The sequence below is a fragment of the Gracilinanus agilis genome, chromosome 2 (assembly GCF_016433145.1).
Source record: "Gracilinanus agilis isolate LMUSP501 chromosome 2, AgileGrace, whole genome shotgun sequence".
Taxonomy (NCBI): Eukaryota; Metazoa; Chordata; class Mammalia; order Didelphimorphia; family Didelphidae; genus Gracilinanus; species Gracilinanus agilis.
The window spans coordinates 574,009,263-574,037,102 of record NC_058131.1 but is presented as its reverse complement, the minus strand read 5'-3'; the positions used below and the strand labels follow the sequence as shown (position 1 = coordinate 574,037,102).

The following is a 27,840-nucleotide window of genomic DNA, read 5'->3' as shown; positions in this document are numbered from 1 at the left end:
CCCAGAAGCCCAGAGTTGGACCCCGGAGAAGGAAAAGGATTTGCCTAGAAACGTACAGAACTGGAACCCGGCTCTCACCACCATCCCTCTTTCTACTCTACGAGGCCGCTGCCGGCTGCCTTAAAGGCGATGGTCTGAGGGGGGGGACGCCGGAGCTGGATTCGGGAGGTCCGAGGTGCCAATCTGGCCTCAGACACTTCCTAGCTGGATGAACCCTGATCGCTCGGCCTTGGCTGCTTTTCGATCTTAAAGATAATTTAAAAATAAAGTAAAACAAAAATAAAAACAATAAGTAGGGAGTCTCTCCCCTATCCCTCTCCTCCAGGAAGTCTATCCCACGCAGGCTGGAGAAAGCCTCGATCCCAAAAGGGGAAGGCTGGGATTGTAACTCTCCCACGCTTTTCTCTCGGCTTAGCTCAGAGCACTGAGGAAAAGAAGATTCCAGCCTCACCTCAGCCTCCCTGAAGCGAGGGGTACCTGGGTGCTATGCTAGACCTGGAGTCAGGAAGATGGGAGTTCAAATCTAGCCTCAAATACTACTAGCGGTGTGACTCTGGGCAAGTCTCTTACCTCTCTGTGTCCTTTTCTGTAAAATGGGGATAATAGTAGCAGCTACCTCCCAGGGTGGTTGTGAGAATTAAATAAGATTTGTATGGCACTTAGCAATGCTAGCTATTGTTATTATTGTTGTTATTATGGGGGAAGCCCAGGGTCCTCTCTAGGGAAGGAGGCTGACCAGACCCAGGAGGGAATGGCATGAGTACAGTAATCTTTGACTTTAAAATGTTTTCGGTTTAAAGTAGGGGGCAGCTGAGTGGCTTGGTGGATGGAGAGCCAGGCCCAGAAACAGAGGTTCTAGGTTCAAATCTGGCCTCAGATACTCCCTTAGTTTGAGATCCTGGACAAGTCACTTAACTCCCATCGCCTATCCCTCAACACTCTTCTGCCTTGGAACCAATACACAGTATTGACTCCAAGACGGAAGGTAAGGGTTTAAAAAAAATTAAAATTTAATTAAAAATAAAATAAAATAAAATGTTTTCAGTTTAACCAGGATAAGGAAGAACATGAAAGGAAGCTGCTTCCTGACTCTGCTGCTGAGGACTGGGATTGCCCCTATACAAAAGGACTCGGAAAGAACTGACGTGGGATAAGGCAGCCAGCGTGGAAACAAGCTATGCCATCAATGCAATAATGTAAAGAAAAAAACTCAGAAAGACATCATGTGGGAAAAAACCACCATGCACCACGAACACAATAATGCAACGATCAGTCAGACTTTCCAGTGAACTCCTGATGGGTCAAGGCCAAAGAAGAAAGGCCCCATAAAACCAAATTATTTACAGCAGCACTTTTTGTGGTGACTGAAAACTGGAGACAATGCGTACGTCCATCACACAGACAGCCAAACACACCATACATGAATGCAATGCAATGTTACTCTGCTGTAAAAAAAACCAACAAATACAGAGAAGTATGAGAAGACTTACAGAAACAGATAAAAAGGGAAGAAAGAAGAGGTGGGAAAACGACACAAACAGTGACTATAATAACATACATGGAAATAACAAATAACAAAATGCTTCCAATTATAATGATGATGCTTGGCTCCAAAGAGGAGGCAGGAAAAGCCACCTCCTCCTTCTCCACCTCCCCAGATTCTTTGCCAAAGCGTAGAACTCCGTCTAGGCCAGACTTGTCCAATAAGCAGGCTGGTGTTACTAATTTTTCTTTTTTCTTTTGAGGACACTGTAGAGAGAGAGCTCGAGCAGGCTGCAGAGCCTGGAAGACTTGAGAAGAAATTCTGCCTCTGATAGATACTGGCTGTATGAGCCAAGGCAAGTGACTTAACTTCTTGGTGTTGTAGACAACTTTCTAAGGCTAGAAGTTACCTCATTTAGGAATTCTCAATACTAGTAAAATCATAGCTGGCTTCCTAGCTGTGTGACCCTGGGCAAGTCACTTAACCCCAATTTCCTAGTCCTTACTACTCTCCTGCCTTGGAATTAATATTTAGCATCAATTCCAAGGCAGAAGGTAAGAATTTAAAGAAGAAAAAAAAAGAGCACAGGTCCAAGTTGCTATTTTTATTATAAAAGGCTGGCTCTCTAGGAGGGAAACAATGGGAGATGTAAAACAAAATAGATATTTCCTTCTTTTGGGGGGAGACAAGTGGTGGACAGGTATGGAATGGCATCCTGTTATACTGTGTCATTCTACTTAAAGATGCTTTTTTGTTGAAAGGGCAGGAGGAGAGGATTCTTTAGGAAATGACAGTGACTAAAAAAAATCATTAATAAACATTTTATTTTAAGAGAAGGGTAGGATCTCCAGCCAAGATGAAGTGTAAGGCTCCGGGCTTCCAATGCTGACCTGAAAGGGAAATGAGAGAGGAGGAGGAAGGATACCTGGGTGATTGGGAGGCTGCCCCACCACAAAGAGCAACAAATTTGGCCTTGTCACTCTAGAAAGACAAGGCTAAACATTATTTGCAATGGAGAACCATCCTAGGAAGCAATCCTGTTTAACAGGACCAAAACAAAGATGACTACTGTCGCTGCTTCTCTGACACAATATTAGAAATGCAAGTGCAAAAGGACACGAGAAAACAAGTGGACTAGACTAGACACTGGAAAGGGACTAAATTTGCAAATATAGTTACATACTTAGAAAATTCAAGAGAAGTCAACAAGAACAAAAGAAACTTCAGCCATGTAGCCAAACATGATAAAACCTCCAGAAATAACATTCCTGACTTAGAGATAAAAGGCTAAAAGAGGACTAAAAATCCCATTTTCCAGCCCTGACCAAAAAAAAACAAAAACAAAAAAAAAAAAACAAAAAAAACCCTACTGGATGGATATGGATAAGAGTGAAGAGGATGAACACTAAAACGGAGGAAGGGGCATGGTGCGTGTGTTCAAGGGAAACATTTCTACACCTAGATGAGAAGAACCCAGGCCACCTAATCCTCTGTGTCTGTACAATTGGCTGGGGCTAGCTAGGACACTTCATCTGCAGCTGCTGGGCTCTCTTGAAAGGTCATCTCCTTGGACACTGCGCACTCGAAAAGCCCTTGGTGGCATCCTCTGTGTGTCTTCTAAGCTCAGACAAGACACCCCGCTTGATGGTCTGCTCTATCATCAAGCTCCGATGTGGGTCATGCTGATGGTCCAGTGGGGATGCTGACCCCACAGGCATTAGGAGAGAGGAGGCAGAAAGAACAACAGTTCTCCCCAGTCTGAGAAGGGGGCACCCACTGAGATACTCAGATAGACGGTAAGCTCTACAGATACTCTAATCCAACCTCCTCACTTTTCAGAAGCAGCAGCCGAGGCAGTAACCTCATGGGTAATAAAATAAAAAGCTGGGATCCAAGTCTTATCTAGCTCCAAATTCAATCCTCTTTGCATTATAAAACAATTCCCTCCCTAGATGAAAGAGAAAAGACTCCTCCTCCTTCTCCTCTGACCTGGCATTTTTTAAAAACCTCTTAAAAAAAATATCATGCATCTATTACTCATTTGATCCCAAGAGTCAGTTAGTTACACAGCTGAAAGAAGCCAGCTGAAAAGGGTTTAATGATTTGCCTAAGATCATGCCACTAGTTAGAGATGAGAACCCAGGTCTGGTGACTTCCAGTCCCCAGCTCCTGTCCATAGGGATGATGCTTTCGCTGCTAACCGATGCCCGAAGCCCCCACCCACCAGCACCTCCTCAGAACAGCACCGGCTCTTCCTAGCCCACTGTCTAGTTTTTTAAATCATCCAGACAACCTTGTAGCCTTAGGTGGGTTTTAGCCCCCCCATGAAGTGGGCATCCCGCACAGAAGGGACTCGAGAGGCAAGCCTCTAACGAGGAGGGGACGTGGGAATCTGTTGAGTGCAGCTGCGTGGTTCAGGGGATGGACCCCCCCCCAAAGCAGCTCTTGGAACGAGAGTAATGTTTAACTTCACAGGCTTTATCAGTAAGCTATTTGCTGCCAAGGTGGTAACTGCTGAAGATGCAGGCCTGGGAGCTGAGGGTGCAGGTGGGGAGGGAAGGCTTCAAAGGCCTCAGGAGGCAGAGTTCCCACCCAAGGATGGAGGGGTGGAGACCCCAATACAACAGACCAGAGCAGCTACCTAGGAGATGCAATGGCGGGCAGGGGCAAGCACCTGGAGTCAAAGGGTCTGAGTTTGAATCTCAGTTCTACTTATTACATGCAATATTTAACATGACTCCTTGGGGTCTCCGTTTTCTTATTTGTAAAATGGGTGGCAGGCAGGTTGGAGGTGTCAAACATGTTTCATAACATTCCTGATTGCAGCCTGGATCATATTATAGTGTAATTGGAAAATACTTAACAAAATAAATAAAATGTTAACATAACACAGATAATATGGTTTTCTAAGTCAACATTCAAGCACAGGGACCCTTACATATGGTTAAGTGGTCCCTCTTTCTAGTCTGAGTTTGATATCATTAGTCTAAATAATATCCAAGTTCCTTCTCTCTCTAACTCCTGCATAGGAAGGACTCTAGAGAACAGAGGAGAAAGCGGAGATCGCCAGCCCTCAGAACTTAGCTATCCATTCAGCAGAGCAAGCCTACTCTTCCCACCAGCTTCTCAGCATTTCTAATCTATGTTATGTTATGTGGAGATGCAAAGCATGGAATCCCTGCTAACAGTTACCTGGGGAATTTCTTCCTACCACTTGGCTTTGGAGGTAAGGGATGACAGTTAGGGAAAAGAAGATATTCAGTTTTAACTGATCCATCCCTGATACTCATCTGCTGCCTATGGCATTAGTCTGCTAAATACTAGGGACTGGTTCCAAGGCAGAAGAGCCACAAGGGCTAGGCAACTGGGGTTAAGTAACTTGCTGTCACATAGACAGACAGCATCTGAAATCCCATTTGAACCCAGGACTTCCCAACTCCAGACCTGGCTCTCTATCTACTGAACCACCTACTTGCCCAATTTTTTTCCCTACTCCACTGACTTCCTATACTCCAAACTTTCTTCAGTCCAATGGAAGAGTCAGAGGTCAGGGGAATGATGAAGCCCATGGGCTCTCCTTAGCCATGACTAGCTTTAATTCTCAGAAACCTTGGCAGATTCATTTCACCCGTCCCCAAAACCTATTCCCCACTTCCTTTACCTTTCTAGGCGCTTCTAATTCCAAAACCTTACCTGCTATTGCATATTAGAGATAGCACATTATCTATTAGAACCCAGAACCTGTCAAAACTTTTATTTTAAAAGGACTAATCATGGTACAGCAGAATTTTACCCATGACAGCCTTGGGAGCTGGTCTCCAAAGCCAGAATTAAGCAGAGCTCTCTCTCTCTATTCTATGGATCTTCCTCAACTGGACTGGAAACTCTTAGGGAGGATTTGGTCTTTGTAACGGAGCTTCAGTGAAATCCTGCCTTCCAGCTGGCCCTTGACCAGGGCCTGAGAATGTGTGTGTGACTTTGCAAGAAGGTGGCTCTCATGTAATCAGAGTGGTTTTGCTAGTCCTCGGCTACTAGCCCATTCTTTTTCCCATTTTTTGACCGTCTCTCATCCTAGCAGCTTCCCCCGGGGTGGGGTCTTACCTGGGCATGCAGGGCAGCAGCGGCGGCGGCAGCAGCCGGGTAGGTGAATGCAGCATGTGGGATGGCAGGGGTCAGCTCTGTAGTGTACAATGGGTAAGGGGCCCAGGCCTCCGGGGAAGCAGGGATCAGAGCAGCTCCTGTCAGGTCATCTAGGCAAGAGAGATGGAGATCATCCCCCATCCCATCCCATCCCATGCTTTCTAAGTCTCTCCTCCTTACTGGACTATACAAGACAATAGGGAATCCCCTCTTGTTCTCCAATGTGGTCCTTTAAAGAACCAAATGTTGCTTACTTTGCTGATTTCACACTAAATTCTTAGTTTCCCCAGAAGGCAGAAGGGCACATGTCTGGTACTCCCTGTGCTTTTCTAGCTGAGAGGGAAGGGATGGCTCTGAGAACACCAAGAAGTATTTGAACCCTAGGACTATCCCAAACAAGGAGAGACAGGAGAGGTTTAATGGAACAGCTAGGACAGACTTGAGCCCTAAAGACTCATACCTTCTCCACCATCTACAGAGATGGGCTGAAGGTCCAGAGTCTAATCCAGAATTTCTAAATCCACATACTACTCTGGGCACAATGACCAGCCAAGAAAGAAAAATAATTAAAAACCCAACTATGTGGGGACTCAGCAATGGGAAGCTGGAGGCAGGCCATAACATCTCGACTAACAGGATTCTGCCCCAGGGTGCCAAACTGAGAGGGCTTCTTGGTCTAGCTATGCTGAACAAGAATAATGAGTTAAAAGAGTAAACCAGACTTCTCTCTGCAGTACTTCTCCCACCTCCTTATGGGGGCTGTTCCAGCAATAGCTTAAGCCTAGGAATCTCCTCCCCCCCGCAAAGGCTCTCTGTGCTCCTTGCTCTACACCCCAAAATTCTTCAAAGCCCTGGGCCGTAGCTATAGTAGACTGAGAGTCCTTTGGCCAAAACTGCCCCATCCAAAAAAACTTAACCCAGGATGGCTCCTCTGGCTCCAGGTGGATGGAGGTAGGCTGTCCGTGAAGGCAAGGCAAAACCAGAAAGTGAGCGGCCTGTGGCCATACTTACAGGGATCCCGTGCGATGAAGTGTGCGCCGAGGGCAGGGTGAATGCTAGTGGGATTTGGAGTTGCCATCAGTTTGCTCTTTGCCATTTTAGTGTTGGCCTTGGCAAACTCTAACCGCAAGGTTTGTGGATTCTCAGGGTCAAAACGAATGCCCTGTAGAATGAGTGAAAGAAAATGTTACCCTGGGATACCCAGGCCCAGGTGGGTTTAGAAAGAATAGCCTTTTGATCCAAGCCATATCACTGCTGGGTTTATACTCCAAAGAGATAAGGAAAAAGACTTGTACAAAAATATTTATAGCTGCATTCTTTGTGGTAGCAAAAAATTGGAAAATGAGAGAATGTCCTTCAATTGGGAAATGGCTGAACAATTTGTGTTATCCTCTGGCGATGGAATACTATTGTGCTCAAAGGAATAATGAACTGGAGGAATTCCATGTGAACTGGAGAGACCTCCAGGAATTGATGCAGAGTGAAAGGAGCAGAGCCAGGAGAACATTGTAAACAGAGACGGATACACTGTGGCACAATCAAATGTAATGGCCTTCTCTACTATCAGCAATGCAATGACCCAGGACAATTCTGAGGGACTTATGAGAAAGAATACTATTCACATACAGAGAAAGAACTGTGGGAGGAGAAATACAGAAGAAAAACAACTGCTTGAGCACGTGGTCGATTGGGGATATGATCGGGGGATTGTAGACTCTAAATAATCACGCTAGTGCAAATATTAATAATATGGAAATAAGTCTTGATCAATGACACATGTAAAACCCAGTGGAACTGCTTGTTGGCTACAGGAAGGGGGGTGAGAGGAGGGGAGGGAAAGAACATGAATCATGGAACCGTGGGAAAATACTCTCAATTCATTAATTAAATAAAAATTTCAAATCACACACCAAAAAAAACCAAAAGCAATGAGAGTACATACAAGGAATTTTCCCCCCTGGGATCCTGACCTTATTAACATTTCTCCCCCCAAGGCTGCATATGTGATCATTTGGTATCTGTGGAATCTTGGCCAGATAAAGATAATGGAAGCACTCAAGGCAGATACTTGATAGTTGTTTTTTTAAAGCCCTTACCTTCTGTCTTAGAATCAATCTGTGTATTGGTTCCAAGGCAGAAGAGCTGGGGGGGGGGGGGGGGGAGGGTGTTACACAACTAGAGAAGTATCTGAGTCCACATTTGAACCCAGGACTTCCTATTTCTGGGCCTGGCTCTCGAACCGCTGAGCCACCTAATTGCTTCCAAGGTTAGTTCTTTGAGGTGCATCTTAAGGCTTGCATATAACTATTTTAAGGTCCTGGGGTGGGTAGGGTGTATGAGCCCCTTTCCCCTGCACAGGGATCATGTCTCCAGGTACTCACATTCAGTGCATTTTTGGCTGCTTCTGCCCCAGCACGGCTGTCAAAGGTCACAAAACCTACAGGCTAGAAGAAAAAGCCCTTGAATTACACACTCCACTCACTCACTCTCTCTCTCTCTCTCCCTCCCTCCCTCCTTCCCTCTGTCTCTGTCTCTCTTTCTCTCAGTATCCTCCCAGCTCTATAGAATAGCCTCATTCAAAAGGAAGCGGCAGTACCTCTCTTGCAAAGGGAAAAGAAGGGGAGGCTAGTTCCATCTATTCCTTTAATCCTAGTCCCTCCAAACCAGTCCTCATTTATCACACAGGGCTCAGAGTCCCTGCTATCATCAGCTTTACTGGGAAATCGTCTTCTACAGCTTTTAGGAGGACCTAAACATGTCTTCCCCCAAGCTGATATCTCTCCTCTGGGTTAGGTATTACTCCCTTTCTTGGGAGAGACAATGTAAGAAATGGTGAGTGTGAGTGAGTTTATCAGACTTGCTTCTGCCAGAAGGAGCTAGTCTGGGCAGCAGGAAAGCAAGAATGAAGGGGCAAGTAGTTCACAGAAGGAAGGGGAAGGATATGCCTATGCCCTTTGCAAAAGATCCAGACCTGTGCAGGCACTAGGAGCTAGGGGCCGCTTCTTTGAGAACTGAGAAGTAGGGAGACTCTCTTAGTTTATCTTCTATGGTATATACTGAGGGCCTGGGGACATGCCCCCTCCCCCCCCACCTTCCCACCCCCCCACACACTCTGACTAACTAAGGGGAAAGGGGCCTCTGATGGATGGGAGGAATGCAAGAAACTAGGACTGCCTCTTCTTACTTGCCCCAGCCCAGGACGGAGGCCTGGTCCAAAGTCCGGCGTGCATGTGGGATAGTCTTTTAAATGCAGCACTGAGGCCTGCCAGCAATGGAGACTGGCTCCAAGCTTGCTATCAGGGGAAGAACTGGGGGAGTAGAGCCAGGACATAAAAGGGAGAGAAAGATACCTGTTTTGATGTGAGTTTGATCAGTGACCCTTCATACCCCTGTGGAGAGAAACAGTGGCTGACATTGGAGTTCTTCCTCCCCCTGCACAATCATTAACACGGGGCCACCAGAGTTTTCTCATGCCCATCCCACTTTCTTCCCCAATTATATGGAGATGTTGATCATTTCTACTTAGATAACCCTACCCATGACTCCAGGCCCACCTCTTTGGACCGCCTTCCTCAAGTCCCCAACTTGAACCAGTCAAACATTCTAGCATACCGTTTGCCTGCTGGGGGGAAACAGACTCCCAGAACAGGGAAGCAAATGAGCCTAACCAACACCAAAATGAGTGCTCCTCTCCCCAAACCCCCCCCCACCCCCATTCTTTTCTGTTGCCCATCCTCTAATTTCTCCCACTGGTATAATTGTGACATCACCCTTCTTCTCTATTTCTCCTACTGGTATAATCTGGTCAAATATTGTCTGTTTCTGAACACTGAGGTTGGATAAAGCCTGGTCCAGGGGACTGGACTTACCTTAAATGGCCGGAAGAGAAGATAGAGTTCTCTTGGTTTGATGTCTACAGGGAGCCCGCTGACGAACAGAGTCCGGACCTACAGATAGAATCATGACCAATCATTAGAGGCTGGATGGGGCAGGGCAACAGCCCAGGTTGCTCAGACCCTATTTCTTCTTGGCCGTTGCCATTAAGTAGGGAGGGTCAGAAAGGAGAGGGATTCCTGCCTTGAGGAGAGGAAATGGAAGTAAACTAGAAATTAGGAAGAGAAACTCAGTGTAAGAGGAGTTCATTCTGTATCACATCCTTGAAGGAACGTGAGTTTAATTTTTATATCATTTAACTTTTCACATCCATGATTCCATTTTATCCTGCAAGGCAAACAATGAGCATTCTCATTTTTATGGACGAGGAAGCTGAGTCTAAAGGGTTAAACAACTCCTCTAACAAAGTCAGTGGCAGAGCTAGATCTAAGAATACAGATTTCCAGGTTCTCAAAACCATTTTTTTTACCAAGTCAGAATATTTCCCTTTACTTTTGACTTTGATTGGCTTTGGGTTGTTTTTGTTTTTTAATGTCATTCATTTCCTGATATACCCAACCCATAGACTCCTTCCTTGTAACCAAGAAAAATGGTAAGCCTCCTTGAGGGCAAAGACCATTTATTTGTATCTTTGTTAAGTCCAGTACTTCCAGTACCCAGTACATAGGAACCATTTACAAAGTGCTTGCTGATTAAACAAAACTAACTGATGCAAGTCTGTTGTTTTTTTCTTAATTATAAGAAAACTCTCGGGTGTGTGTGTGTGTGTGTGTGTGTGTGTGTGTGGTGTTTGCTATGTCAGGAAACAATGGATAAAAATAATGCATTGATAAAATATTAACTTAAAAAAATTGGGCAATTTTGGATGACAACGTATATAACGTTCCGTACCTGCTGTCTATGTCTGGAGCTGCTCTTCTCTCCAAAGTGACCAGTGTTCTCTCAACCACCACACTAATGGGCTTTTCAAACCCCTCCTCCTTTGTCTCTTGGGGCTCCTCTCCTACCTCTCTGACCACTCTTCCTCAGTCTCCTTTGCTGAATTCTGATCATGCTCCCTAACCCTGATGTTCCTCAAGGCTCTGTCCTGGTCTCTCTTCTCTTCGCCCTTTATAGGGTTTTGTTTGGTGATCTCATTAGTTCCCATGGATTCAACTATATCTTTATGCAGATAATTCTCAGATTTATTTACAGAGTCCTAACCTCTCTCTCTCAAATCCCAGTCAAACATCTCTAAACAGACATTTTATGGACATCTTAAATGCAGTAATAATTTCAGTTAAGCTCAACTTATCTTTCCTCCCAAACCCCTGCTCCCTTCTGAACTTCCCTATTCCAGCAGAGGGTTCCACCAGCCTCCTGGTCGCCAAGACTCACAACCTTGGTGTCATCCTCAACCCCTCACTCTGTCACTCCTGTCTCCAATCTGTTGCCAAGTCATGTCAATTCTGTGCTCATAACATCTCTCCCACATGGGCCCTCCACATCCTCGGACCCTGCCAGCACTCAAGGGGCAGGGCCTCCACACCCCGTATCTGAACGACTGCCAGTGCCAGCTGGTTGGTCTCCCTGCCGGGGCTCTCCCCACTCCAGCTGTCAAAGTGATCTTCCTCAAGTGCTGCCCACTTCCCAAACCCCTTCAAGAAATTCCAGCGGCTCTCTCTCACCTCCAGGATCAAAGAGAAAATATTCTCTTTGCCTGAATCCATGCATGGAGTCATTCACTGGCTATCATTCACGTCTGGAATTCCTTCCCTCATCTCAGCCTCCTGGCTTTCCTTACTCTGTACCGCCAGCCCTGCTGCGACCTGGGCCGGGGCCAATCATTCTGACTTCTGTCTTGCTGCTGGACTGGGATGACTCTGGGAGACTCACAACTTTGTGCAACTCTGCCTTGCTTAAATCTAATTCCCGCCACATCAAGATATCACCCCACCATGTCGCTGGACCTCTTCAAAATGAAGAACGATCCCAGCTTAGCAGCGTCTGCCATGCAGTTGGAACGTAAGAAATCTTTACTGACTCGTCTAATCTCCAGCTTCTTTTTGGAGAAGGGAATTATTTCAGCATCTTCTAGGACCAAGGATTGATCACTACATTTCACCTGAGATCAGCTCACCTTTTAGTGTTGTTCTTATTTACACGATTCGCTAAATGGTAACTCTAGTCCAACTATCAATAATATGGAATTAGGCCTTGATCAATAATGATACATGTAAAGCCCAGTGGAATTGTGCATTGGCTAAGGGGGATTGTGGGGGTTTGGGGGAGAGGGAAAGAACATGAAATATGTAACTATGGGAGAACATTCAAAATAAAAATTTAAAAAAATATTCTTATTTACATGATTATTGCCAGCATCTATGGGGCAGCTCAGTGGTGCAGTGGATACAAGACCAGGCCACCTTTCTACGTTCAAATCTGGCCTCAGACACTTACTAGCAGAGTGAGCCTGAGCAAGTCACTTAACTCTGCCTCAGTTCCTTCATATGTAAAATGAAGCTGAGGAGGAAATGACGAACCATTCCAGTACCAAAAACAACCATCAGGTAACTCCCTCCCTTCCCCACACTAGAGAAGGCATTATTTGACAAAAAGCTCTATGTATATCTAAAATTATGTCTTGCTTATTTCTATTTATTAATTCTTTCTCTGGAGGTGGACACACACAAGTTATTTTTCAAACAATATTTCTGTTGCTTTGTATAATGCTCTCTTGATTCTGCTCATTTCACTCTTCATAATTTCATGGAGGTCTTTCCATATTCTTTTAAAAATTAACCTGCTCATCCTTTCTTCTGGCGCAGCGGCATTCCACCACAATCACATGCCACATCTTGTTTAGTCATTCCCTGCTAATATAACCCCCATATATACGATCTCATTCTCTCCCCACTCCCCATCTTCTCTCTTAGTATGGATACTGACTAGTGGTTCTAAATCTGAGACCAAATTTGAATTCAGAACCTCCCATTTCCAGGCCAGGCTCTCTATCCACTGAACTACCTCGTTGCTCCAAACTCTGGATATTTTCTCCATGCCTGGAATGTTCTCCTTCTTCATCTCTGACTCTAGATTCTCTTGGTTTCCTTTTAAGTCCCAGCTAAAATCCCACCTTCTAGAAGAATCCTGCTCTGACCCCCTTTCATTCTAGTGCCCTCCCTCTGCTGATTATTCCCAATTTACCCTGCATCTGTAGATCTTGTTTCTATATGGATGCTGGCATCATTTCCTCCATGTGAGTTCCTGTGGAGTGCAGGGACTGTCCTTTGACTTTCTTTGTATCTCCAGAGCTTGGTATGGGGTTCTGCACATAGTAGGAGCTTAATGAATGTTTACTGAGCTCCGCCAATGTGCTGGTTTGTTTTGCTTAACCCTGCTTTGTTACAACGAAGAACACTGGGAAATCAGAGTGATGAAACAACGAAGGCAAGTTTGTTTTTCTAAGAACAAGCCTACAAAGACCTACAAACTCCTCCCAGTCGGGCTGGCAGGAGCGCCACTGTACAAAGAGAAGAGTTCCAGCTGTCACACAGGTCAGAGCCCTCAGGCTCCAAGCAGACACCCAGAGGCAGCTTCACAGGGAGGTTTGTGCCAACATGACATACTTTGAGGGTATTCCCGAGAGTCCCCTGAAATCTGCCTAAATTTCACCCAAAGTCATCCCTTCAAATGAAGCATTGCCTTTCATTATTTTTTTAAATCTTACTTTCTGTTCTAGTAACAACTGTAAGATGGAAAGGCAAGGGGCTAGGCAATGGGGGTTAAATGATTTGCCCAGGATCACACAGCTAGAAAGTGTCCTCCTGACCCCAAGTCTGGTTCTCTATCCATTGAGCCACCCATCTGTCCCCTCCCCATTTTAAAATTAAACAGTATATCCCTGAGAGAATTCTAATCTTAGTCAATCATTCAATAACATTGTTTTCCTTTACTGGATCCAAAGGAATATTGAGTCACGTTTAAAGCAATATGCTTCAGAAGTCCAAGCCCCTTTCCAGTTTGGGGCATCATTTTGCTAAGTGCTTAGAAAAAAGTAGGGGGTGCCCTCCACTGACTGTAGCATTTTCTGCTTTGTGCAGTAAATACCACTCCGTTCCCATCACAGCCCAGGATACGCTGCCTCAATCCAGTGGACAGCAAAGGCACCAAGAGGGGCTGAATTCTCCAAGACCACCGAGTTACAAAAAGTCTCCTCCATGAGTCTGGTCAGAGATGACGCCTTAGGGTTCAAGTGCATGGCGATGCCGAGTCTCAAAGCTCCCAGTTCAATCTCCTAGCCCTTCTGGAATCACAGGATGTCAGAGCTGGAAATAAAAAAACCTCAGAGGGCCAGTCCAGCTCCACTTAGCCCATGAGGAAACCAAGGTGGGGAGAGAACAGAATCTGATGATTTCAATTCAGATGCCTATTCTGCCACAGACTTCCCAAGCTACCCTGGGCAAACCTTTCCCTCTTAACTTCTGCATCCTAGAAATCAAAGTTCTTGCAAAAGCACCCCCTCTGGAAGCAAGTAACAAGACAGGGTCAGAGAAAAGCTCACCTGAAGCAGGGGACTACGGTTGGGAAAAGGAAAATTTTCACCCTTTCTTAGTTTCCAAATTTAAGGAATGATTCTTGCTTTCTAGGTGCTAATAAACTCAGTAGATTCTATTGGCTGAAGAAACTTGGCTCCCTCAAATGTTGGTGCCCTGAGGCAGAACCCTGGTCTTCATGCCTGTATCAATGCTATGGCTTCCAAATTCTTCTTCAGCTCAAAGATTCTAAGGGAAATGACCTATCCAAGTTCATATAGTTAGTGTGTAGAGTATTATAAACGGAAGGTCCTGAGCTCGATCCTTACAAAAGAAGGATTTGGTACCACGGAGAGAGGCTTCTAAGGCAAAAAAGAGGCGCTTGGCTTTTTTACCTTAGGTCCATTAACCACTCTACAACTGATCATCTGAGATTCCCTTCAGGGTGGATTCTCCTGGGAACAGGGATCAAGGACAAGCTTTGGGGTCTCCCAACTTACAAGCTAGTCCTAAAACTTGGGGTTCATCGGATCTTACTAAGCTACAAGTTTGCGGTTTCTAAATTCCCTGCTGACACAAGAACCACATCCAAGTAGATGACGGTTTATAAAGTTCCCTTGATTCGAGCAGAAACTGGCCTCTAACATCAGCCACAGCCCGTGTTCAGTTGGGTTTTCTCCACGTTTGACCCTTCGGGACCTTTTTGGAGGATTTCCTGGCAAAGATGTTGCGGTAGTTGGCCATTTCCTTCTTTAGCTTGTTTTACAGATGAGGAAACCGAGACCAGTAGGGGTTTTAAGTAACTTTCCCAGGGTCCCACAGCTAGGACGCGTCTGAGGCTGGATTTGAACTCAGGAAGAGGAGTCTAGCCCTCTACAGGCACCACCACCTCACCGCCCTCCGCCAACCACAAGCACAAATTTTAATGAAGGGTAAAAGTAAGAGAGGGGAAGAACCTCACCACCAATTCTAATTTAGTGTTTCATCCATTTAAAACCTGAATATTCACTACCTACTAGCCACACCTACTGGCCACAGGAAGAGTCAGGCTAAGCCCAACAGGACTGGCTTCCAGCCCTCAAAAGAAACCTCAGTCTAGGTTAGTCTGAGGTTTCTTTTGAGGGCTGGACTGCGGCCAAAGGTAGGCCAAAGGTAAGCCAAGGCCGGCGGATTTAGGTGGATTTGGACTTGGAAGGTGGTATTGGGAGAGGAGAGGAGTGAAGGCCCGGCTGGCATCTCCCCAAGCAAGGTCAGTTCAGATTTATGTGGCTCTCTTAAAATGTGTATAAAAGCACTTAAAAGAACTCATTTTAATAACTAACCGGTAGTGGTATCACCAAGAGACTGGACTTGTGGTCTCATGGGTCTAGGGAACTCCCGATGAACACATTCCCTCTATCAGTGCAGAGCAAGTCAACAAGCATTTAAGTGCCTACTGTACATGGCACAGCGGCTAGTGCTCAGGCGCCGCTTATTAGTTATGTGACTCTTGTAGGGTCACTTAACTTTGTTAACTTGGAAAAACACCAAACTATTAAAGAGTCAGAAAAGCCACTAATTAAGGAAAGGGGTTCAGTGTTTTCCTCGAGGACTCCACGAAGAGCACTGAGACCTGGCTGCTCGGGTCACTGACCCCTGCGAGAGACAACCCCGCTAGATTGACAACTCTGAGGAACAAAAGAATTTGGGGGACCCAGGAGCAAGGAAAGATGATTGGCATTACCATAGCTACCAGGAAATGGGAGTGTTCCAACAGGACAGGATACAATCAAGCCTGGGAAAGGAATCATAGCTAGAGGCTAGGAAGTCGGGGAAGGGGCTACTTACAATGGATATACTAAAAGGGTGGTCCCAGCCCAGGTGTGGGTCTTTGAGGGAACAGACCCGATACAAAGGGGAAAACTTCTAAGGCAAAAGGAAATTTAGCATTTGCTTAGCCCCACCAAACAGAGATGATCATTTATTTTAGGGTCTATAGTTCAGTCAGACAAGCTAAATCNGAAAGAATACAGGACTATTAAAGAGTCAGAAAAAGCCATTTTTTAATTAAGGAAATGGGTTCAGTGCTAAATTAGGCCTCCACTCAGAGCTTCATGGAACCACTAAAGTGGGAAGCTTAAATACCTTTCTAGGGGAATATGGGGACTGAGGATGAGAGGAATAGTTGATTGGCTTTACAATGGTAACAAAGGAAAAAGAGGAGTCATAGACTGAAGTAACAGTGAGGGGCTGATGCTTTACAATGGACTTGTAAGGGAAAGATCCAGCCAAAGGGCTGTGCTACCAAGTAAAGGAATTTGACCAAGGGGGAGAAACCTTTGGGACAAAAGAGATACTTAACACCTGATAGGATTAGCCATCCCAACTTAAACTGCTTTAAGGTCTATTGTTAGTCTGAGTCTAGTGAAATTGGACTTTCCCTCAGGGAGAAACTCTCCTGTGACAAGATCAAATTTGAGCCTTTCCCCTTCAAACTAACTAAACAGGGGGTGGGGGTGGAGAGGTTGTCATCTATTCTTACTAGGCTACAAGTTTGGGGGTTTCTAGATTCCATGTTGACAACCTTGTTTGCCTCAGTTTCCACAGCTGTAAAATGAGCCAGAGAAGGAAATGGCAAACCATTTTGGTATCTTCGCCAAAAAAATAAAACCCACCCTCAAATGGGGTTAGGAAGAGCCTGACACAATGGAAACAACTGAACAAGGATGCTAAGTTTGGTCCCTTCTCTACAATTTAAAATCTTTTTTCCTAAACCCTTATCCAATTTATAATCTTTCTTCCTCCCTCCCTTTCCCCCCCTAAACTCTTACTTTCTATCCTAATATCAAGAAGAGAAATGCCTGGGCAATTGGAATTAAGTGACTTGCTCAGAATTGGGCAGGTAGGAAGTGTCTGAGGCCACCCTTGAACCCGTGTCCTCCCAACTCCAGACCTGGAGCTCTATCCACTGGGCTACCTAGCTGCCTCTGCAACATATAGTCTTAAGAGAGCAACCTCGCTCAGTCCAAAAAAGTTAAATGTCTCCTAGGTGGGACTAGAATCTAGGGAAGGGCTAGGCCACTGGGGTTAGGTGACTTGCCCAGGGTCACATGGCAGGGACCAGTTTTAGGAAAGGACCTCCTAGTCTCCATCTACAGAGCCACCTGGCTGCCCCACCAATTTATATTTATTTGGCCCTCTATCAGAGCTGCTTTATGCTCGTTTTAATTTTCTCCTCACAGAGTGAGGGCTAGTGTCAATCTCATGTTATTCACAGGAAAAGTGAGTCCAAATGACTCGCTCAGTTACAGAACTAAATTAAGGGACCTGGATTAGACCCCAGGCTTCTGCCTCCTAACATTCATCCCAGAGTTTGGCAACCCCCACTCTCAGGGTTTCACTAACCACGAGGATGGCATTGGCTCTGGCCATGCTATCTCCCACGGGAGGTAGGGACTGAGAAAAATCAATGAAGAGGGTCAAATTCTCCTATCTGTATGCCTGGAATGAGATGGCTAAGCCTAGGTTAGAACAATCAGAGATGCCCCCAAGAGTCGTCTCTGCTCCTTCCCTCTGCCTCAAAGGGAAGGTGAGAAGTAGCTCTGGTCAGCAAGGACCAAGAGCCAGAGGGGATCCATGCAATCCCTGCTTGGGCTCTTTCTCTCCTCGCCTCCCCCACTCTCCATGGGGCCTCCAGCTTCACTCTGGCTAATTTTAAACTCTTCCCCAAACAGCTCCTACCCTGTCACCCTGGAACAGCAAGTTCTCAGAAACAGAAAACATTTCCCGACTGTCCCTAGGGGTAGTGGGGCCCTCCCCCTCGCTTTCCAGCTCAGCCTTTGTCATAGCCTCCACTCTTCCCCTCCAAGCTGGCCAAACCTTCCTCTTCCATTTTGACCTTTTGGAAAAGGAAGAGCATTTACCCCTAGGCTTTAGGGGTCAGTCTTCCCCTGACCCAAAACAAATTTCCTGATAGGGCCACGGTTACTAGTATCAGATTAGGAGAGAGGGCCTTGTCTGAGCAAAGAGTCCCACAGAAGGAAAGCTCAATGACAAGCCATGCCCAACTTTGGGTAGTATATACTCCCCCCTAAATATTCCCTCAAAAGTATAACCCCCCCAGTTTTCGGTAGTGTATATACTCCCCCCTAAATATTCCCTCAAAGGTACATGTCCCAACCTACCCCCCAACTTTGGGTAGACCTTCAATGTATAAAGACCATCTCACTTTCTTGCTTGAGAGTATTAGCATTCTTCCAAATCTAATTTATTACACGGTTCTCTCAAGCTCATTAGGTCTAATGTTATGGCCTAATGGGTATCTTTACCCCAGCCTGAATAATCCCATTTAATTCAAGCATTTAGTCTTTTCTCTCAAAATCTCCTTAAAGGAAGAGCCAGTCTGTCGTCTCCCGGATGATTATCTCAGGTGTGCTTTATCATTCATTCATTCTGGAACACTGCTTGAAGCAGCCTCTAATCTGGACCCCCAAAGGCCTGATGGAGCGGGCCTTCTTGCCCCTTTGCAGAAAGATGCCTCCAAGGAGGAAAAGGCTCATATTTTCAGACATGGTGAATTGTTTTGTATGTTTATCTGTTGCAGGGGAGAATTCTTTTGGGGGAAGGGACAGGTCACAGGAATTAACCAAAAAAAAAAGTATACCAATAAACTTACTAAAAACTAATCCAAAAATTTGATTTTCCTAAAGTCTGTCCCAAATCCAGCACTACTATGACTACGACTACTACTACTACTAGCATTTATATAAAACTTTTAACATTTGCAAGACATTTTACAAATGTTATTTTTATATTCTAATAACAACCTGGGAAATAGATACTATTAATTTAGCCTCATTTTACAGAGGAGCAAAATGAGGCACAGAGATATTAAGCACCTTACCCCAGAGTCATCCACTAAGTATCTAAGACTGAATTTGAACTCAGGACTTCTCAACTCCATGTCCAATACTCTTATCTACTGGGCCATCAGTTGCTTCATTTCTATATCCTATTTCTACTCTTTTGTTGCATTTCCTTATAGTTACCTGGAGGCAATAAAATTACATCACCTATGGTTCTGTAGATGAGAAACTAAGACCCAGAGAGAGGGCTCAATTCATCTCTTTGAAGAGCAGAAAACCAATGCAGGGACCCAAGTTTCCCAATTCCCAGTTTGGAGGTCACTTTATTTATTTATTTGTTTATTTGTTTTTGTTTTTAAAAACCCTTACCTTCCCTCTTGGAGTCAATACTGTGTACTGGCTCAAAGGCAGAAGAGTGGTAAGGGCTAGGCAATGGGGGTTAAGCGACTTGCCCAGGGTCACACAGCTGGGAAGTGTCTGAGGCCAGATTTGAACCTAGGACCTCCTGTCTCTAGGCCTGGCTCTCAATCCACTGAGTTACCCAGCTGCCCCTCTGTAGGTCATTTATAATTTTTATTGTTGTTCAGTTGTTTTTGTTTTTTAAATTCTTACTTTCTGTGTCAGAACTGGCAACAAGTATCAATTCCAAGTCAGAGAATCAGTAAAGGTTAGACAACTGAGGTTAAGTGACTTGCCCAGGGTCACCCAGCTAGGAAATATTCAGTTGGTTTTTGGCCTTGTCCAACTCTTCCTGACCCCACTTGGGGTTTTCTTGGCAAAGACACTGGAGTGGTTTGCCATTTCTGTTAAGGGCTCATTTTACAGTGGAAGAAACAGAGGCAAAGAGGATTAAGGGGCTTGTCCTGGGTGACACAACCCAGTAAATGTTTTGAGGCCAAATTTGAGCCCAGAAAGAGTCTTCCTGACTTCAGCTTGGCACTCTATTGTGCTACCTCATTCATGATAGTTGCTGACAATCCAACCAAGTGTGACTTAATTTCCATGGGGTAATAGTGGGAGGACAGAAGCACCTTTTACTCTAGATATGAGCAAAGTATCATTACTGGGAGGCAGGGTAACCCAAGACTAGACAAAGCTAGCTGGGAGGTATGTAAGTCCATTTAAATTTAACTATACAGTGCTGAAAAAATAGCCTACCAGAAGAAAGGCTGAACTTGAGCCTTCCAAGGGCAGTCCTTCCCTCTGGATGAATGAGGCAGTCCTCATCTTTCTCCAAAGGGCAGTTCCTAAGCCCCCTCCCCATCTCTGGTCATCTTCGGGTGACCAAGCCTGTGCAGAAGTTACCGAGGATGGTAGGATCTATTTTCACTAGAAATGGAACTGGAGAAAAGGGTTGGGATGGCAGCAAGAACATGGAGAGAGAAGAGTTTTATTTATGACTCTGAGGGGATGCAATACCTTTTCTTCAATCTACTCCTCCCTCTTGAAACTTCCCTTGAAACAAAGGGAACTGGGTAAGCAAAAGCCTCATCTGACTGCCCCAGCAGGCGATATTCTGTGCTCTAGTCCCCTACTTCTCTGCTCATCTCTAGGACCAGTATCTTGGCACGTTCATCTGAGTTTGGCTCCTCATTTATGGGATTGTAAGCACTGCAAATACTGCTCCACTGAGTACAACACACCTTTAAGAAAGGCCTACCATATGCAAGGTGTTGAGTGCTGAAAGCCAAAAATACTTCACCTCACTTCCTTCAAACCGACAGAGATAACAACATTCATATAGTTTTAAACTATGGGCCAAGCATTGTTCACAATTATTAACTCATTAGATCCTCACAACAACTCTGGGAGGTAGAAACTATTGTTATTTTTATTTTAAAACCGTTACCTTCTGATTTAATAATACTAATTGGGCCTAATGAATATTATTAATAATTAATTCTGCCTTGATCAATCAGTTCCAAGGCAGAAGAGTGGTAAGGATTAGGCAGTGGGGGTTAAATGCCTTGCCCAGGGTCATACAGCTTGGAAGTATGTGAGACCATGTTTGAACCTAGAACCTCCTGACTCCAGACCTGGCTCTATCTACTGAGGCACTAGCTACCCCAGTAGGTGCTGCTATTATTTCAATTTTAAAGATGAGGAAACTTGAGGCAAAAAAGAGATTAAATGACTTGGGGAGGCTCACAGAGCTAGTAAGTGATGTGGGATTTTGAATTCTCATTTCATATTGACTCCAGTCCTAGCAGTTAATCCACTGAACCATGTAGCTGTGCCTAAGTCAATACTTGAAAGGGTATAAGAAAACAAACACCCTAAAAAATGGGAAAGGACCTGTTTGTACAAAAATATTTATAGCAGCTCTTTTTGTGGTGGCAAAGAACTGGACTTTAAAGGGGGATGTCCCTCAAATGGGGAATGGCTGAACAAATTGTGGCACATGATGATGATGGAATACTATTGTGCTATAAGGAACGATGAGCAGGGTGATTTCAGAAAGAGCTGGAAAGACCTGCACGGACTGATGCAGAGTGAAGTAAGCAGAACCAGAAGAACATTGTTCACAGTAACAGCAATATTGTGGAATAATCAACTCTGACAGATTCAGCTACCCTCAGCAATTCAATGATCCACGACAATTCTGAGGGACTTGTGAAAAAGAATGCTCTCCACATCCAGAAAAAGAACTGTTGGAGTCAGAATGCAGATGGAAGCATTTGATTTATCACTTGTTTATTTGGGTACATGTTTTAAGAGTTTTGGTTCATAAGGTCACTCACAAAAAAAATCAATAATATGGAAACATGTTTGTGTGTTAATATATGTATAATCCAGATCGAATTGTTTGTCAGCTCCGGGAAAGGGGAGGGAAGGAGGGAAGGAGACAATTTGGATCATATAATCTTGGAAAACTTATATGGAAATTTGTTATTACATGTAATTTGTAATAAATTTTTAAAAAGTTAAAAAAAAATAAACAAGAAAAAAAAGAAAACAAGCACCCTAATACACTCTTGGTGAAACTGTGATTTACTCCAACCTAGCAATGTGGATATTAAACATATATGTCAAAGACAATACTAATAGTGGCACTTTTTGTGATAGCAGAGAGATTTAACAAACTGGATATCCATGAATGGGGAGACGGCTTTTTTAAAAATCTGAAGTGCGGGAATGATAAAATGTTACTGTATAGAAAGACATGATAAATGCGAAGAACTTGCAATAATGAGAAAGTTTGCATGCACAGATACATTCAAAGTAAGTTGGACCAGAACAATATATAAAATAACCAAAATAATGTAAATCCAGAATGCTAAAAAATGTAACTGAGAAATGAATGAAGGTCTCCTTGAACAGATAATATCTTCCTTCTTGACACCAAATGCTGTGTGTACTCTTGGGTCACATGTGGTCACTGGGTCACGTTTCTCCTTTGTCACAAAGGAGTGTTCAGTCTGCAAGGAGCAGGACTCCCTCCTTCCCACCCTGAAAATGGATCATTAAAAACAAAAAGCATCCATATAAGGCCCTTTTTTTAACCTTCCCCCCTAAAATAAACCAGTCCCTTAAGGAACTATTCTTACTCATAAATACCAGTAAGTCAATACAAAACAGACCCAAAAATAACACACTAATTTCAAGAGATAAAGTGTGTATGAAGTAATAACAGGAAGGGGAAGGAATATCATGGCAGCTTTATGCTGAAAGAGGCATCTAAACTGTCTGGGCTTTGAGGGCAGCTGAAGATGGGACTACCTAGAGAAATTACCTGTGGAACATCATATACAAGGAGAGCTAGTGAGCCAGTTTGTTGAAAGCCAAGTGCATGAAAGGGCAATTAGGTGATAACAGCGCTGGGCTTGAACTGACTTCAGATCCTGCTCCAGACACTTACTAGCTGTGTGACCTTGGGCAAGTCACTTAACCCTGTTTGCCTCAGTTTCCTTATCTGTCAAATGAGCTGGAGAAGGAAATAGCAAACTACTCCAGGATCTCTGCCAAGAAAACCCCAGGTGGAGTCACGAAGAGTCAGACACGACTCAACAACAACACAAAGTACATGGAGGGAGAGAATATCAAATAAGAATGAAAAAGCAGGTAAAAGCCAAAAAATCGAGGATGGTTTTTCTACTCCTAATTCTTTTTTTTATTTTTTTTTTAAACCCTTAACTTCTGTGTATTGGCTCCTAGGTGGAAGAGTGGTAAGGGTGGGCAATGGGGGTCAAGTGACTTGCCCAGGGTCACACAGCTGGGAAGTGTCTGAGGCCAGATTTGAACCTAGGACCTCCCATCTCTAGGTCTGGCTCTCAATCCACTGAAGCTACCCAGCTGTCCTCCTCTAATTCTGTTTTCTTCACTCTGCATTAGTTCCTCTAAGTCTTCCTAAGTGTCTTTACATTCCTTCTATTCCTGACTTTGATTATATTTCATTACACCCCCCCAGCACATTTAACAGCCCTCTAGTTTGACACCTACAGATTTTTAAAGCATAAATGTTCAGGGGCAGCTAGCTGGCAGGTCAGAAGTCGGGAGGTCCAGTTCCACTCCGGCCTCAGACACTTCCTAGCTGGATGAGCCTGAGTAAGTCACTTAAACCTAATTGTCCAGCCCTTCCTGCTCTTCTGCCTTAGACCCAACACTCATTATCGATTTTGTAAGAGGTTTAAAAAGAAAGAATAAATGGTTAAAGGCAGGCTGCTGACAGATGAAGGTACAAGTCACTTATGCCCTGACACTCCCGGATGCCTGAATTAGTTATGGACATTCTCAAAGGACTCTCCACCCCCAAATAAAACCACACACCCCTCTCCTGGTGTTTTCCCACCTGCTCACCTGGAGTCATATTTCTTCCACCCTTGTTTCTGCCTAGCCACGTTATATCTATCCTTCAGGGCCTTTTCAAGCACCATCTGCCCAGAGAAGTCTTCATAGAACACCCAGCCAACCCTGAGAGCCCTTCCTCTGCCACTTTTTTATGTGCCCCCCCCATATGACATTTTTTTATCTAAGGCTTTGCAAAGTTAGCTTTTGATGGGTAGTATATTTTATCTTAAAAAAACAACAACAACAACACCTTCCCTTCCATTTTGGAATCAATACTATATATTGATTGCAAGGTAGAAGAGTGGTAAAGGCTAGGCAATGGGGGTCAAGTGACTTGTCCAGGGTCACACAGCTAGGAAGTATCTGAGGCCACAATCTGAGGACCTCCTATCTCTAGACCTCACTCTCAATCCACTGAACCACCTTGCTGCCCTCTAATATGTTTTCTCTTACTGAAAGGGGTCCCTAAATTCCTTAAGAACAAAGACTGTGTATTCTACTTCTATATCTATATAGTAGTGCCCATACTTAGGGCTTAGGCTGGGTTGAACATGACTGAATAAGAGCCAAGGTGGGGGGCAGCTGGGTAGCTCAGTAGATTGAGAGTCAGGCCTAGAGAAGGGAGGTCCTAGGTTCAAAGCTGGCCTCAGACACTTCCCAGCTGTGTGACCCTGGGCAAGTCACTTGACCCCCATTGCCCACCCTTACCACTCTTCCACCTAGGAGCCAATACACAGAAGTTAAGGGTTAAAAAAAAAAAAAAAAGAGCCGAGGCACTTACTGCTGGGTTCCCACTAGAAGCTGAGTTTTTAGGCAACCCAAAACAAAAACAAGAAAAGAAAAAAAAGATTTGTTTTGGCTGCTGGGTTTTCAAAGAAACGATTCCCCTACCCCAGGAGGGGATTCCCTTCCCACTTCCCTTAAATCCCAGGAGCCGTCCCCATTCTGCCTTTGGAAGGAATGGGACTTATTATCAGAGGCTACCCCAGGATGGAAGCAGGTCGGAGCCTGTCCCTGTCTGCTGGGAGCCAAGGGCAGAGAAGGTTTACAGCCCCAGAACACCCCGAGAGCTGCAAGACATCAAGCCTCGAGAGCCAGTGTAGCACAATGGGTTTAAGTCTGGCTCTGCTGATTTCCTATGAATTTGGGCACGTCTCTCCAACTCCCTGGGCTGCCTCGTCTTCCTCATCGGTAAAAGGGGGCGTCAAACTGGCTTAGCTCCGAAGTTCCCTTCCCGCTCTAAATGTGTGGTCCTGCGACCTCAGAGAGCTAGCCCAATACTGTGTTTCACAGATGAGGAAACCGAGGGGAAATTGCTCACCCAGGACCATTTGGCCAGCTAGCAGCAGGCAGGACTTCAGGATCTCGGCCAAATATGGCTCGTTCCTTCCCACACCGGTGCCATAGATGGGTGGAAATTTCTGCCCATGCTGTTAAGAGTGATCTAGAGCCAGGAGACCTAGTTCAAATCCTAGTTCTTCCCACTTACTATCTCTGTAGCCAAGGGGACCCCAAATCTTCTCTGGGCTTCAGTTTTCTCATTTATGAGTCGACTGGACCTGATTATTTCAAAGGTCCCTCCGGATTTAAATCTGTAATCCCAGGAGCTTTTGCTTGAGAGCTAGCATGGCACGGTGGACTTGGATTCAGACCATCTCCGTCCGAATCCCACCTCAAACACTTGCTGTGTGACCCTAGGCAAGTCACTTTAACATCTCTGCCTTGGTTTCCTCAGGTATAAAAAGAGGTGGCGGGAACCAATGACCTCCAAGATCCCTCTGGCTCTCCATCTATGATCCTAAGAGATGACAAGCAAACTGATCAAAGGCCAGGCTCTTACTTTGCCCTGACTGGTTTCTTTTTTCGTTTTTTTTTTTTTTTTTTAAACCCTACCTTCTAAGTATCAGTTCAAAGCAGAATTATGGTAAGGGCTAGGCAACTGGGGTTAAGTGACGTGCCCAGGGTCACTGCTAGGAAGGGTCTGAGGCCACATTTGAAAGCAGGACCTCTTCTCTCCAAGCTTGGTTCTCTATCCACTGAGCCACCCAGCTGCCCTGGTTCCCTTCTTAGGCAAGGGTATCAAGGCGCAGTCTGAGAGGGCATTATTGTCCTCCCTGGTGGTCTCGAAGCTTCCTTCCTTTATAGCCCAGCCATCCAAAAATCTAAACCTGTTAGGAACATTCTGATTCTTACTTTCACAAAAAACGAGTCTCCTTAATACTTTCCTGCCTCGTCAACACTTTCCCTATGCCCTCCCCCACCTGTTAAACTCCTACCCACGTTCTAAAGCCCAACTCCAATGCCATCTCTTCCAGGAAGCCTTCCGTGCTTCCCATCCCTCCCAACACCACATAACACTCTAGTTTCAGCAATCAGGTATGACTTTGTATTCATTATTATTGGGTGGCTGAGAAAAATCCATGGAATACATTGTAAGCTCTGCGGTGGCCGGGACCCTGTTTCACCATCTCCCTCCTAAATGCTTAGAGAATTTGTTCCTCCTCACATTTTCTTCCCAGCAATCTGTTCCCATCCTTGTGTACTGATTTGAGATAATCCTGCCTGTGATCAAGGGTAGAAAGAAGCCTCGCTGATACTGCTCTGTTCTCCAAGATCCCCCCAATACCACACCGCTGCCCCAAAATCCCAGGAGAAGGATCCCCAGCCAGCCGAGCCAAGCTTGCCCCAGGGAGAGCCTCCCCCACCCCATACATACTGGTCCTGTGTCAATCAGCCCAAAGCTCTCTGGCCGGTCTGCTCCTGCCCCAAACAAATCCCTCAGCTTAGCACCTTCTCCAACACCAGGTCAGGTTTCAGAGAGGCTGGCAGCTGTGTTTCCTAACTACAAGAAGGGAAGAGGGTTCGTGGGCTTTGGAGCTAGAAAACATCTTGGAGAGCTAATCGACTCCCCTCCCACCCCCATTTTATAGATGAAAAAACAGGCCTAGAGAAAAAAGTGATTGGGCCAGGGTCACACAGTCACAGAGCTAGAATCTGAACTGTGGTCTGACTCCAAATGCAGGCTTCTCCCCCCTCCTACAAACACCGCCACCCAAGGAGGCACCGCTCCACAACAGAAGTTCTCAAAGTGTGGTTCGGGGAACTCAGAGGTCCTCCAGCCCCATAAAGGAGGTCTTGTCACCTTTTTTCATAATAGCAATATATTTTAATTTCTGATAGTAAATATGTTGGTATATAAATATATGACATAAAAATACTATAATTTATATAAAATACAAAGATATAATTTAAAACATAATATAAAATAATAAATGTAATATAAAATTATTCTATAATTAAAATTAAAATATATGATATAAAATAATAAATGTAATATAAAAATATTCTATAATTGAAATTAAAAATATGATATAAAATAATAAATGTAATATAAAAATATTTTAAAAGTAAAAGTAAATATGTAATATAAAAATAGTAAGTGTAATATAAAATGTCAGTTTAGTAAATACCAAGTAAACAAAAGGGAGGGAAAGAAAGTTCCCTCAATAATTTTTAAGAATGTATAAGGGTGGGGTTGGGGTGCACTTAGGTAGCACAATGGATAGGGCCTGGAGTTGCTGGGTTCAAATGTATCCTTAGACACTTCTAGCTGTGTGACCCTGGGCAAGTCATTAACTTCCACAGCCTATACTAAGACAGAAAGGATAAAAAAAAAAAAAAAGTGTATAAAGGGCCCAGAAAGCAAAAAGTACATCCCATCCTGATTCTCATTTGATCCTTAACCCCAGACAGAGGCATCACTGGTCTTACTCTCGATTGGTGTGGAGAAGGAGGGAGTTGAGGAAACCAAGGCAAGGAGAAGTTCCGAGACTTGTCCAGGGTCACATTAACTGTGAAGGCCCCCAAGGGAGATCTGAATCTAGATCTTCTCTCCCCTTTCAAGTCTGTTCTACTCACTCGGACAACACAGGCTTAGGATAATCCTTTCTGGTTTGGTCCAAGGAATGGAGGACCCCATGGCAGGTGGGATAGGGGAAGAGACAGCCTTGTCCACAAGCTCTGCTTCCCCCCAATGCACCAGGCTGACCAAGTCCGAGTTCACAGGCTCGAGGCTCCAGTCTGCCCCTCTGTAGCCAGGCTGGCCAAGACCTTTGGACCCAGAAGAGTTGTTTCCTTGCCTCTAAAATGGGGCCAAATCACGACAGCGGAGCGGACC

General features: G+C 44.8%; 1 protein-coding gene across 1 annotated transcript in view; it reads right to left on the bottom strand.

Moving 5' to 3' along the window:
* Positions 1 to 2,289: 2,289 nt before the first annotated feature.
* RBPMS2 (RNA binding protein, mRNA processing factor 2) overlaps positions 2,290 to 27,840 on the bottom strand; it is a 69,332-nt gene continuing 43,781 nt past the window's right edge. Inside the window, exons 3-8 of the mRNA XM_044665348.1 lie at positions 9,493 to 9,570; positions 8,974 to 9,012; positions 8,005 to 8,067; positions 6,635 to 6,785; positions 5,585 to 5,733; positions 2,290 to 2,373 (exon numbers count right to left, since the gene is read on the bottom strand). Of these exons, the coding sequence (XP_044521283.1) occupies positions 2,311 to 2,373; positions 5,585 to 5,733; positions 6,635 to 6,785; positions 8,005 to 8,067; positions 8,974 to 9,012; positions 9,493 to 9,570 (543 nt within the window). The 3' untranslated portion in view covers positions 2,290 to 2,310. The remainder of the gene's footprint in view (positions 2,374 to 5,584; positions 5,734 to 6,634; positions 6,786 to 8,004; positions 8,068 to 8,973; positions 9,013 to 9,492; positions 9,571 to 27,840) is intronic.